Source organism: Myodes glareolus, chromosome 22 (genome assembly GCF_982192425.1).
Source record: "Myodes glareolus chromosome 22, mMyoGla1.1, whole genome shotgun sequence".
NCBI lineage: Eukaryota > Metazoa > Chordata > Mammalia > Rodentia > Cricetidae > Myodes > Myodes glareolus.
This window is the reverse complement of record NC_142047.1, coordinates 17,748,365-17,761,723: the sequence shown is the minus strand read 5'-3', so window position 1 is coordinate 17,761,723 and position 13,359 is coordinate 17,748,365. Positions and strand designations below refer to the sequence as shown.

Here is a 13,359-nt window from a genome sequence, read left to right as displayed (position 1 = left end):
ACTCAGCCTGCTGCACATCAAGGATCTTGTCTGAACAGTCTCTGTGCAGCTGGCTCCATGGCACTGAAAGCCCCTCTGCCCTCTCTCCGGTGGCCTGGCCAGCTCCTTCCCATGAGCACACAGCTTTCCTAGCGCATCAGAAGAAAGCGCCCTGGCCCTCCTGTCTGCTTATTTCTCAGGATCTTGGCATTCTTCCGAGGAGGTGAGGAATACCCAAGGTGAAGGGCATCTGAGGTGGAAAGGTTTAATTAGCTCACTGGTCTCTTGGCCTTGCTGCTGTGGGCCTAGGGCAGTAGTGTGTCTATGGCAGCAGAAACATGGTTAACAGAATCTGTTCACCTCATGGTAGACGATCAGAAAGGATCGGAGGTCCTGACATCCAGGAGAAGGGCATGACTCCCGATGACTTCGCTTCTCTCCATCAGGCCCTACTTCCTCAAGTTTTTACCTCCAATAGCATCAGAAGCCAGGCACCGAGCCATCAGCATATGGGCCTCTGAGGAACATTTAAATCCCAGCTATAGCAGCTCCCTTCCTAGTACTTTAATAGGAAAGTATTATTTTATACATGTACTTTTAATGGACTTGCTTTCTGTCTACCTTTCCCTCTGCCCTAACCCTGCTTTGAGGACAAGGACAGTGGCCATTTGTTCGGACATAACTAGCTAATGAATTATTACCAAAGATGAACTTACCATCCAACATGGTGCTGCGAAAATAGCCACTATATTCCCTCCTTAGAGAAGGTGGCTCCATCTCCATCTTCTTCCCTCATCATCTGCACCACCAACCCAGGCAGGGCAGAACCCCAGGGACAAAGAGACAATGGACAGACAGACAGACAGACAGACAGACAGACAGACACACACACACACACACACACACACACACACACACACACACACCAGACACACCGAAGACCTCCAAGGAAGCAGGACTCCATCACAGCCAGCAGCCACCATGCACATGCTCACAGAGAATGGCTAAGTCTTGTGCCAGGCAAGCCAGTGCAGCAGGCTGCTGGAGCACATTCCTGCCTTCTTCACCTTCCTCCTGGTAAAAGTTCCTCCTACAGCCATTTGGAAAGAACTACAGAGGGCCCAGAGGGCTGTCCCCATGCACCCTAGAAGGCTCCAGAATAGCTTCAGATTTCACGCTGGGTTAGACTCCACTAAGTTGAAGCCAAATGTGTTGCAACTGCCAGCAATTTCTAAGAATTGCTTTGGCGTTAAGCAATAAATTATTCAATAGAAAACAACATCGTTCCCCCCCCCCTCGTTGTGGGACACGGGACTCTGAAATTTTGACAGGTTTGGGAGATATTTTTAAAGGCTTCATCACAATGAGCACAGCTTTGGTAACTCCAGAGTTTTCCCTTCTGTGGTTATTTATAGCAGAAAGTTCATGATCACATTTTCTATAAAAATACCAGCTTAAAAATAAAACAATGCAGTTCATAAATATTCACCTGTTTTCACACGTAATGATATAGAAGACAGTAAATCTGTATAGTTAACAAATTACAAAGGTGACATTTTGAAAAAAAAATAAAAAACACAAAAAGACCTCGCCTAGAAAAAAAAGGGGGCCAGGTTCGTCCCCTGCAAACCTCCGACCCCTGACTCTGCGTCCTAAAGCATCTGTCACAGATCAAATGGGGTCTGTTAGGGATGTTTCAGAAGTCCATTGTCAGTGCTCGGTCCACAGGCACCAGCTCGAGGCCCTGCTGGAGCTACTTGAAATTCTGGCCCAGATTAGCTCTAAAAAGCTGCAGCTGGGACAGGAACGGACTCCAAAGGCACGGTGGCTACAGAGCAACTGATGCTACTGGAAACCAAAGTCCACCTGTGATCCCAGCTGGGGTATGGCCATGTTTTTTCTCGTAAATCTAGAACATCCTGGGGTGGGGGTGGGGGATGACTGTTGTTTGCGTTAAGAAAGGAGAGCAGGATAGGTATTGTGTCGGCTGTCTGGGTTGGGGTCCTGTTGGGCCTCATGCGGAGTGAGAGAGGGAACCAGAGTGGGATGACCTTAGAGGGTGAGCTGAGTCCAGACAAAGCTAAGAGCTGTTTCCTGAATATTCCTCTCCAAGAGAGAGAAGAGGAGGAGGGTGTCTTGTATGGAGGTCTCCACACCAACAGGCCGAGTTGACATCCATGGTCCTGACTGACCCCCGTGAGAACGCTGGCCACATACTGTCGGAGGGATCCTCTTGTGTTCATCTCATGCTTAGAGTCTAGAAAAAAAAATACAAGAAAGTAAAAGCAGGTGCATTAGCCAGAGTTCCTCTGAGGAACAGAACAAACAAGGTGGGTGGGAGGAGGGAGAGAAAGAAACAAGGGGAAGAGAGGGAGGGAGGGAGGGAGGGAGGGAGGGAGGGAGGGAGGGAGGGAGGGAAAAAGAAAGGGAACTTCTCAAATTCACCATCCATCGGGGCTGGGTAGTCCAACAATAGCCGTCTGGAGAGGCAGAGAATCTGGCCGCTGCCCTGGCCCAGGAAGAGACTGGACACCTCAGCAGTTTCATCCGACTCGAGGCCCGGAAGCTCCCTGAAGTGACGCTGGCGATGGGTCCGTGTTGAAGGCCAAAGAAGCTGGAGTCTGCTGTGCAAAGGCGATGGCGGCAGCCACAGCCGTCCTCACTCAGGAAGAAGAGGGGCTCATGCATGCAAGTACACGCTATCTTCCTCCTCCGTCAGCTTCCTCCCACGGGGCGCCCAGTGGATTGTGTTACCCATATTCCGTCAGGTTCCTTCCCCTCTCAGCCACTGTCCTACACGATGATCCTCTCTAGACCCACGGAAGTGCGGTCCTCACGTCCCTCGTGTCTCTTAATCCAGTTCAGTTAACTAAGGTGAACTTCATGCATCCTTGGGGGAAGTCGGTTCTGGAGGCCAATGGAGCATCTTTTTCTGCTATCACAAGGTGACTATAGTGCTCCCAGGAAAGAAGTCCAGCCCTGAGTAGCACAGGTATATTGCCTGGAGCTCTTTAGCCTCCCGAGTCCACACCTCCAAGGCTGGGATGTCATAGCAGGAGTCTGCTGTCACTGGAGCCGAGGGCTTCGACTTCCTCCAGGGAGAAGATGTTCCCTCGGAGCCTACGGGGATGAAAGGAAGGGAGATCTGAGTGGAGACTTGCAAGGAAAGTGGCCACCCTTAAACCCATGCCTGGGAGGGGTTCATGCTCAGTCCCAGCCTCAGGCTTACCAGATGTAAGGGGTTCTGTTTTTAGCATCTGCCACCCAGGGCTATCAGGACCACCCCAAAGAATGAGCAACACTGAGCCACGCCAGCTACAGACTCCCGGGGCCTGCTATTCTTTTTCAGGCAATAATCACATCGGTTAAGAACGAAGTGAGCAAGATTCATGCCCACACAGCTTCATCAATAAGCAGTGAGGGGCATCAAAACCCTTAAGAAGCAGCCCGAGGCTGGCCTACTCCTTGACAACAGAATGGGACATTTCTGAGGCCTGTACAATGATTTAAAACAACAACAGCAACAACAACAACAAGCATGCTGTTTCAAACGCTAGACTACCTGACCTCCCCAACAATGAAACTTCACAGTCACACAAGAAGCAAAGTGTCTCCAGCTCAGGTTTCAGCTTTGGTTTCAATTTCACTATTTGAAATCTGTTTGCTACTCCATAAAACACAAGTGCCGATGGGACCTGTCTAGGTAATACGCTGTGTGGGACTGCAGCCAACTCTTAGAGCTGGCCCACCTAAGAAGGGCCAACTTTTCCTCCTCTCTGGTTAAATGTCTGGCATTGACAACGGAGCTTCACTCCAAGTCAGGCATGGTGGTACTCACCTGTAACCCCAGCACTTGGGAGGTGGAGGCAGAAGAATTAGGAGTTTATCCTTGGCTACACAGTGAGTTTGAAGCCAGCCTGGGTCACATGAGATTCTGTCTGAGGTGGGGAGTGGGGATGGGTGAGCAGGAAGACAGAGAAAATAGGGTCCTAGTGTAGACAGCATTTTTGAGGAAATACTGAAAAAATGTGCTTGTTTTGTTTGGAGATAGGCTCTTGCCCAGACTTGCTGGAACTTATAATCCTGCCTCAGTCTCCTAAGCATCAGGACCACAGGCATGCCTCATCATGCATACCTGATCTGAAGTACAGACCCTTCCAGGGACTCTCTTAGTTTTAAAGTATTGATATCTAGACCAGTGCCTGAAACACGCAAATCGTAATTTTCACCCATTATGTGTTAAACCAGAGCCTTCCTTTCTGTTTTCTACATGAGAAACAGGAGCCTGAATCAAAGTTGTATCTGAAAGCCTTTTTCAAACACATGGATGATTGTGGCTTTTAATGATACAGATGTGGCCATGCCGTACTGTAGTCCCCACCCTGTGTAATCTTCAGAAATAAAAGGTGCAGAAGATCTCACATAGCATCCTCAATCTGTAAGAGCTGATGTCATGGCCAGAAGTGAATAATGGGGTTCTTGTTTTAATTATCTAACCACACCCCTATTCCTACTTTGTAGCTTAGAAGACCAAAGTCTCAGAATAAATACTCCTGATTTCTTTCTTTATTTCCTTCCTTCCTTCTTGTCTGTCTGTCTGTCTTTTGTTTGTTCATTCTGTCTGTCTGTCTTTCTGAGACAGGATTTTACTCTGTAACCTAGGCTGACTTAAAACTCAAAATCCTCCTTCTTTCCCCATGGTGATGTGCATGCCTTTAGCACTCCAGAGGCAGACGCAAGTGGATCACTGTGAGTTCAAGACAAGCCTGGTATACAAAGTGAGTTCCAGGACAGCCAAGACTACATAGAGAAACCCTGTCTAGAAAAACAAAACAAAAAAATCCTCCTGCCTCAGTCTCTTGAATACTTGGATTATAGTTACACACCACCACACCCTGATTTTGAACAGAATTGGCCCCTCCTTAGAGACACTGACTTCCTTTATAGCCAGAGATCTAAATCTATTGTGTACAGAATAATAGAAAATTTTGGACAAAGCTGGTCTTCAAAATTCCATTATTCATCTCTCCTCTCATCCCATCTCCCAGATATGAAAACCAGGGTTTGGAAAAGCAAAGAAGTTTCTCCAGTGGCCTTACCAAACTTCCAGAATGATACTGTTCCTGCCGAGGGCCTGCAGGAGGGCTTCTGCACCCCGGTAAGTGATGCCATTGTTGGACAGCCTGGAAGAGAAGTAGACAAGACGCGCTACTGTAACACTTGGTCTTCTGCTGAGCCTGTCCGGTTTCGGGAAGTCTAGCACACAAGTCAGTGATATCATCTACGAGGGCCAATGCTCTTGTGAAGACAGTCCCTCTTCCACTCACAGATCTGGTCACACATTGGGGAGGACATAAGGGCCGAGCCCCACAGTTCAGTGCCACGCTTCTGAGGGTTTAGATCCAGCCTCTACCATTTGCTCTTCAGCAAATTTGTCTGAATAAGGAAGTGCCTGACTCACAGAGAGTAAAACTGAACAGGAAACAACATAGCAAGAGCTCTTGGCACAGCACCTTACTGGTAGAGAGTACCTCACAGACAGCGGTGCACGGGGACATAGGGACAGAGGCTGAGACAGGAGCTGATCTACACTGGAATCGTTGGTTCCTAGCCTCGCCTTCTAGGAACTACTACCCCATCTGCCTTCCTCCCTAGCACTGGCCTGCTGCACATCTGCCATCAAAGCGATGCTAAGAACAATACCATCATGCGCTGAGCTTTTCCTGTGTGCCAACTCTCTGCCTGTTACGTCAGTGCAGGCTCAGAACCCATGCGGAGGCCAATTACTATCCCTTTACACTTGAGGCAACTAGGGCTTCTGTCCAAGGAGAGACCGTGTGTCTGTGAAGCCTGGACTCCAACCAACACTTGGCAGAGAAAACAGTGGAAAAAGAAAGAGATAGGCGCTCTCTCTCTCTCTCTCTCTCTCTCTCTCTCTCTCTCCTCTCTCCATCCTGTTTCTCTTTCTTTATTTCATCACACAGACAGACAGACAGACAGATACTATGAGGAAATGGAACGGTGTAGTTATTGCTACGCGGAATGCTTAAGAATCAGCCTGGCAACAAGCAACACAGGCCTCTCCCCACTCCCACCCCTGCCTGACCTCCTTTAGGATCGAGTGAGGCAAAGTGAGGCAATGAGGAAGGACAGGCCCGCTACCACCTCCACACCCGATCAATGACATGCAAGTGTCCCCAAGTGCTCCAGCAGCACTTGCTGTTCCGTGCACTGGGTGTATGTGAGGGACCAAAAGACCCCCAAGCCAGAGGAGCTGGCCAACTTTTCACACCTCCTTCATATTTTCACACCTTTGTTACATAACCAGTCTGCTGCAGAAAGGTACAGACAGCTGTGGCATAGTTTTCACAGCAATGTGACCGCAAGATGTGCCATATAGATTATAGAAGCAAGACAGTTACTTCCTCTTTGACCTGGGCACTTGGGGCTTGGTAGTCTTCCATTCCCCTCTGCCCTCACCCCCTCCCTGCAAGAACTGCCTTATAAAAATGAAACTGTGCCTGCAATAAACGGAGCCTTGACGCATCTCAGACTGACTTTGTCTTTCTTTACGCGCTTGGCTTCCTTTCCCTTTCGCCCCCCATTATTTTCAGGTGATGCCCCCTCGAGACCCATAAATAACCTGGCCTGCTGGACGGGTCAAGTGGCGCCCAACGTGGGGCTCGAGGGACGGTGGTCGCCGGACAGCCCCCATTTAGAAAGAAAGGCTCCGGAGCATCAACGGTAGAGACGTCCTGCATCACCCGTGCAACGTCTTGAGGTAAGTTCGGCTGTCCGAGTTAAAAATGGGGAAGTCGGCTTCTAAAGAGGCCCTCTTTATGAGAGAGATAAAGAGCAGTCTTCGGGAAAGGGGAATAAGGGTAAAGAAAAAGGACCTTTTGAACTTCTTCTGTTACTTGGAAGAGAAGTGCCCTTGGTTGATTGTACATGGGCCAGACATTCACCCCCTGACATGGAATAAAGTAGGAAAAAGTATTAATGATCTTTTAAGAAATGGTGAAGAGGTCCCTGAATTATGTTTTTAGCTTTTATGGTATAATTAGAGATATTCTTAAGGATTCAGGAAAGGAAGGGCAAGCATCCCATCTCTTGGCCCTTTATGAGGATTTTATTTCTGGTAGGCAGGAGTCAGAATTGGCGACCTTACTTGGAGAGGTGGCTCCGTCTTTCTTGCCTAGGAGAGAGGGACCTGGTTCTTCGGCTTCCTCTCTGGTGGACGAGAGGGTCGGAGATAGACAACTTCATCCACCGCTGATTGACAAACCCTCTGCACCCCCCATTTTCCCTCCGCCCGCCCTGTATCCAGTAATTCCTGAGGAAAAGAACAATGATTGGTTGGATTCTGGCGATGAGATTGATCTCGAGGGTGAGACAATTACTTATGAGAGGGGAAGACATAATTCATCCATTGTAGCTCCCATCAGGACTCATGAGAGAAGGAATACTCCTCAGAGACTTAGATGGTCCCAGCCTCCTCCTTATGTGCCCCTCCATAATTGTCAGATCCAGCCATCAGCCTCTTCCTTTGCTATGGCCTTGCCTTCTCAGACTCCTGGTGTCGATAGCCTACTGGCCACTAAACGGTCCCTTGCCAGTCAAATAACCCAGTTGAGAGGCGTTATTTCCCTGCAGAAAGAACTTAAGGATCTGACTACTCAGATTCAGACCTTGCAGGTTGATCTACTGACACCATCATTACCATCCTCTACATCACAGGAATCTCCAGCTAAGCCTCCCCAGACTAGAGCTGCTAAAGCCCGTCCCCCCAAGACTCGCTCTGCTCCTATTAAACATCGTCTCACCTTCCCGGTGATGACTAGATCTCGGGGAACAGCCCCTGACACCCAGGCAGAATCTTCCACCTCAGACATTGAGGATGGACAGGATGGGGAAGAGTCTCAGTCTGAAGGGGAGGAGGAAGCATGGAAGACATTCCAACAGGTGGTTCTCGCATTGTTAAGACCCTCAAACTGAAACATTTGAAAGAGCTGCATTCTGCAGTCAAAAACTATGGCCCTGCAGCTCCGTTTACACTGTCTATTCTGGAAGGGTTGGGGCAAGGAGGAAATCTTATCCCCATCGAATGGACAAAGGTTGCTCAGTCAGTCCTCTCCCGTGCCCAATATCTAACCTGGAAAGCTGAGCTGGTTGAAAAACTGGAAGCCCAGGCTGATGTTAACAAACAAAATGCAGCTACAGCCTCATGGACCTTGGATAAACTGACGGGTCGAGGGAGGTATGCAGCTGAAAGTAAACAACAAGCGCTGCCCTTAGGGCTGCTTAACCAGCTCACACAAGCTGCTTTGGCCGCCTGGCGAGCCATTCCTCCCTCTAACTCTGTAGGTACTTCCCTTGCTAAGATCGTTCAAGGAACCAGTGAGCCGTATGCACAATTTGTGGCCAGACTTTTGGAAGCTGCAGAAAGAATTTTGGGAGAAAACGGCACTGATGATGTGATTGTAAAACAGCTTGCATTTGAGAATGCTAACTCGGCTTGTAAGGCTGCGTTGAGGGGAAAAATGAAAGCGATTGATCTTCATGGCATGATTAGGCTTTGCAATGATGTTGACTCCTTTGAGCATAAACTTTCAAAGTCCATCAGTTTGGCCGTGGGCGCAGCGCTCAACCCTGCGGCCGCAAGACAGGTTTCTCCCAAATCCTGTTTTAAGTGCGGGAAGCCTGGACATTTTGCTAGAAATTGCGTTGAGGGAACTAACAGCGCAGACCCTCCGCAAGCATTCAATTTGCCTAAGCCGACTGTACCTGGGCTATGCCCACGTTGTAAACGGGGGAATCATTGGGCGAAGGAATGTCGCTCTAAGTACGATGCCACAGGACAGCTTCTTCCTGCGATTCAGGGGAACGGACAGGGAGCTCCCTTGCGGAGTTTTTATCCCCCTTCACAGCAGGTTCCTGCGGTTCAGGGAAACGGGCAAGGGGCCCCCCTGCGGGGCCCCTACCATCCCCCACAGCAGACCCCACAAATGCAGGCCGGATACCACAATCCATTCATCAACCCTCCTCCACCTCAAGCCTCTGCAGAGCGACAGCAGGGAGTGCAGGATTGGTCCTCTGTTCCTCCTCCACCCGGATTTTAACACCAGAGGAAGGAACAGTCATATTGGATACCGGGATCAATGGTCCTCCACCCCCAGGCATGTTTTTTCTAATTATAGGGCGGGCCTCAAGCTCCCTGCAGGGACTTTTAGTAACGCCCACCATAGTAGACAATGATTATCAAGGTGAAATTAAAATCCTGGTGTCAGCCCCTGATGGACCCCTTCTGATATCTGAGGGACAGCGTATAGCACAGGCCCTTCCTCTTCCCCTCTGTGGGAACTTTCCTTTTGCCTCACAGACTCGAGGCCAGTCTCAGCCAGGATCTTCAGATGTGTATTGGGTCCAAAAATTAACAGAAACCAGACCCACCTTACAATTGTGGCTTGATGAGAAACCTTTCCTCGGTTTGCTGGATTCCGGGGCAGACGTTACTGTCTTATCTAAAGCCCATTGGCCACAGAATTGGCCCTTACAGGCCACAGCCACTCATTTACAGGGTATAGGACAAAGCCAAGATACCCTTCAGAGCTCTAAAGTCTTGCAATGGAGAGATAAGGAAGGCAATACAGGGAGTGTCACACCCTTTGTGGTGGGAGGACTGCCCATTAATTTATGGGGAAGGGACATATTAACCCAGATGGGGGTCATTATGATGAGCCCTAATGAGACTGTTACCAAAATGATGCTAAAAACAGGATACTTGCCAGGAAAAGGACTGGGAAAGGAGGAACAGGGTATAAAAGAGCCCATTACCCCAAAACAAAAGATGGATAGGCGAGGACTCGGGGAGGACTGGGAATCCACTGCCCCTGTTCATTCTTTTTCCTGAGGGCCACCGCTCCCCCTGCACTCCATGCTGAGAAAATAACCTGGAAATCCGATGATCCAGTATGGATAGATCAGTGGCCCCTATCCCAAGAAAAGGTTCAGGCAGCCTTACTGTTGGTGCAGGAACAGTTAGATCAAGGACACCTTGAATCATCCACCTTCCCATGGAATACTCCCATATTTGTGATTAAAAAGAAATCAGGAAAATGGAGGCTCCTCCAGGACCTCAGGGAGGTTAATAAAACCATGGTACCTATGGGAGCCCTACAACCGGGGATGCCCACATCAGTGGCCATTCCTCGGGGCTATGTTAAAGTCATTATTGATATTAAAGATTCCTTTTTTTTCATCCTGCTGCCACTTTTATGATTCAGTTATTGAGAGAGGCATTTTCCTCTACACCTATGGGACCTAATGCTGTCCTCCTAGATCAGGGAAAGGCTGATGTACGGAAATATGATGTAAGGAATTATGATGTGAGACGCCCTAAACCTGTTCAGAGCTTACGTTTGACCAGTCCTGAGTCTATTCAGATTTCACGCTTTACCACCCCCTTGCCTCAGTCCTCCTTTTTGCCCAGCCTCCCAGTTACCAGATCTTCCCATTATAAAGGGATGGCCATGATGGGCAAATATTCTGTGTATACCTCAAAGCCCCTTGATTGCCTCTCCCCCTCCTATCCTGGAGTGGCCTTGTCTGAAATTTCCGGAAAAGGACTTTGTATAGGAAATGTTCCTTCAGTTTATCAAGCCTTATGCAGTACCATTGAAAAAATATCTGATAAATCCTATCACCTAGTTGCTCCTCCCGGAGCCTATTGGGCATGTGGCACCGGTTTAACCCCTTGTGTTTTGGCTGCTGTGCTAAATTATGATTATTGTGTTTTGGTAAAACTTTGGAATTTCGTGCAGACAACCATTTCCCCCGATTTAGTCCCTAAAACAATTGATAGATTGTTTGATTTAATTCAAGGATCTTATTTAGCACTTAAGGTATCCAATTCTAATTTAACAAAAGATTGCTGGTTGTGTCTGTCTGCAGAACCCCCCTATTATGAAGGGATTGCTATTATTGCCAATGTATTCAATCAGATTTTGCCCCCGCCAAGATGTAGAGCCACTTCAAATCGACTTACCTTGTCTAAAGTTACAGGATCAGGATATTGTTTGGGTAAAGTTTCTCAGGATTTCTCTGCATATTGCAGCAAAACCATTCTTCCCCATAAAGGACAATATTATCTTGTGCCCCCTGAAGGGACTTATTGGGCTTGTAATACTGGCCTGACACCATGTGTATTTGCCAATAGCTTTAAGATTTCCGGAGAGTTTTGTGTTTTGATACAGCTTTGGCCCACTGTAAAATATTATTCAGATGATTTTTTTTTTTGGCACAATTGTCCCATAGAATAAAAAGAGAACCCCTGACCATGACAATTGCAGCTCTAATAGGATTTGGCGGCATTGTTGCGGGAATAGGGACTGGGACGAGTGCCCTGTTGCAAACTAGTCGGCTACAGGAGTTGCAAAGAGCAATGACAACAGACCTCAGAGCCATTCAAAAATCTATTGCGGCTCTAGAGAGCTCTCTTACCTCGCTCTCTGAGGTAGTCCTGCAAAACAGGCGTGGGCTAGACCTTGTGTTTTTAAAGGAGGGCGGCCTATGTGCAGCCCTGCGAGAAGACTGCTGTTTTTACGCTGATCAGACTGGCGTTGTTAGGGAATCTATGGAAATTTTGAAAGACAGGTTGGATCAACGTGAAAAGGAGTTCGAACGGCTTGATGGCCAAAAGTCCTGGTTTTCCTCCTGGCTGCAGGGTTCTCCCTGGCTGTCAACCTTGCTCCCCACTATTATAGCTCCCCTGGTTGTTTTTGCTGTCCTTCTTTCTTTTGGGCCTTGGGCCTTTAATCGCTTAACCCGTTTTATTAAGTCTTTAATAGATTCTGCCTTAAAGCCTGCTGAGGTTCATTATCACCAAGTGGTGGTTGAAGAAGAAACTTCCTGTGCTGAGATGCCAACTGCTTCTGCGATTGAAATGCTGCCCGTGATTGCTGATCGACTGCCAGAAAATTCCCTTCCCCCTCCTCAATCCTTCCCCCATTCCCCTCTTAGATTTACAACACCCCCTAACCCAGGTCCAAGGTGGAAATTTTGGAAAAATTTTTAAAATTCGGTCATGTCAGATCTATCCCCATGGTGCCTTAAATTTGCATACCCAGTGAGTAGAAGGCTGGAAAGTCAGTGACGGAAGAATTGTCTAAGCCTAGGCCCACCTAAGACAGGGGTCCCAATGGGGAGGATGACCCAAAGACGGGTAAAGGTCTAGCATCACTCTTCTAACAGGCTCAGTCTCTCTCATGTTGAGACTTTGACGACAGCCACTGAACAGCAGAGCCCCTATGTCTTGAGGCCTTGCACGCTGAGGGCTTGCTCCCATTGCACCAGCTTAGGCTCAGACCAATTTTGGGTCTGCTTCGGCACTAAACTATCGTCAGTCTCGGGTCAAGTACTAGCACCTAGATCCTAAATCCCAATTGGCCTTTTATTATTAAAGAGAGGGGGAGATGTGAGGGACCAAAAGACCCCCAAGCCAGAGGAGCTGGCCAACTTTTCACACCTCCTTCATATTTTCACACCTTTGTTACATAACCAGTCTGCTGCAGAAAGGTACAGACAGCTGTGGCATAGTTTTCACAGCAATGTGACCGCAAGATGTGCCATATAGATTATAGAAGCAAGACAGTTACTTCCTCTTTGACCTGGGCACTTGGGGCTTGGTAGTCTTCCATTCCCCTCTGCCCTCACCCCCTCCCTGCAAGAACTGCCTTATAAAAATGAAACTGTGCCTGCAATAAACGGAGCCTTGACGCATCTCAGACTGACTTTGTCTTTCTTTACGCGCTTGGCTTCCTTTCCCTTTCGCCCCCCATTATTTTCAGGTGATGCCCCCTCGAGACCCATAAATAACCTGGCCTGCTGGACGGGTCAGGTGTATTTCCCCAGGCTCCAGTGTGACGTGAGCCTTTCCAGTCTGAAGTCAAATCCCACCTTCCGAAAGGCCCTGTCCAAATGGCGGCAACCAAACCTCCCCTTGACACAGCTGCCTCCTAGCCAGAAGTGAGCTAGAATGAGCCTTTTGTTTACCATCTGTCTCCACCATGAGAGTGGGCAAACTGGGAGAATAAGAGCCTGCTCTGCCTGTCCTTTCCACCTGACACAGAGTTAGGGCAGGGTCACTTCCTATATACACGCATGGATGGGTGTGCGAACACTTGTCCAATCCATGGATGAATGCGCACAGGCGCAGACACCAGCACTCAGGCCACAGGTCACACCAGGAGATACCACTGGAAAGGACCATCCAAACAGTCCTTCTGCCTGAGCAGCAGTGGCCCCTGGAGGAAGGAGGACGCCCCCAAGTCACACACACAACAGATATAGTCAGTCAGCCCACCCGTGCTCCTTCAACTTACA

General features: G+C 48.6%; 1 protein-coding gene and 1 long non-coding RNA gene across 4 annotated transcripts in view; one reads left to right on the top strand and one right to left on the bottom strand.

Moving 5' to 3' along the window:
* Nucleotides 1-1,301: 1,301 nt before the first annotated feature.
* The window catches only part of Nod2 (nucleotide binding oligomerization domain containing 2), a 51,489-nt gene continuing 39,431 nt past the window's right edge, over nucleotides 1,302-13,359 (bottom strand). For all 3 annotated transcript variants that reach the window (XM_048428549.3, XM_048428550.3, XM_087900154.1), the window contains exons 11-13: nucleotides 5,079-5,162; nucleotides 2,425-3,099; nucleotides 1,302-2,236 (exon numbers count right to left, since the gene is read on the bottom strand). In XM_048428549.3, the coding sequence (XP_048284506.3) occupies nucleotides 3,027-3,099; nucleotides 5,079-5,162 (157 nt within the window). In that variant the 3' untranslated portion in view covers nucleotides 1,302-2,236; nucleotides 2,425-3,026. The remainder of the gene's footprint in view (nucleotides 2,237-2,424; nucleotides 3,100-5,078; nucleotides 5,163-13,359) is intronic.
* Nucleotides 6,225-12,756, top strand: LOC148118450 (uncharacterized). The gene is made up of 2 exons (XR_015735910.1): nucleotides 6,225-6,760; nucleotides 11,816-12,756. It is a non-coding gene; the product is annotated as an uncharacterized LOC148118450 (long non-coding RNA).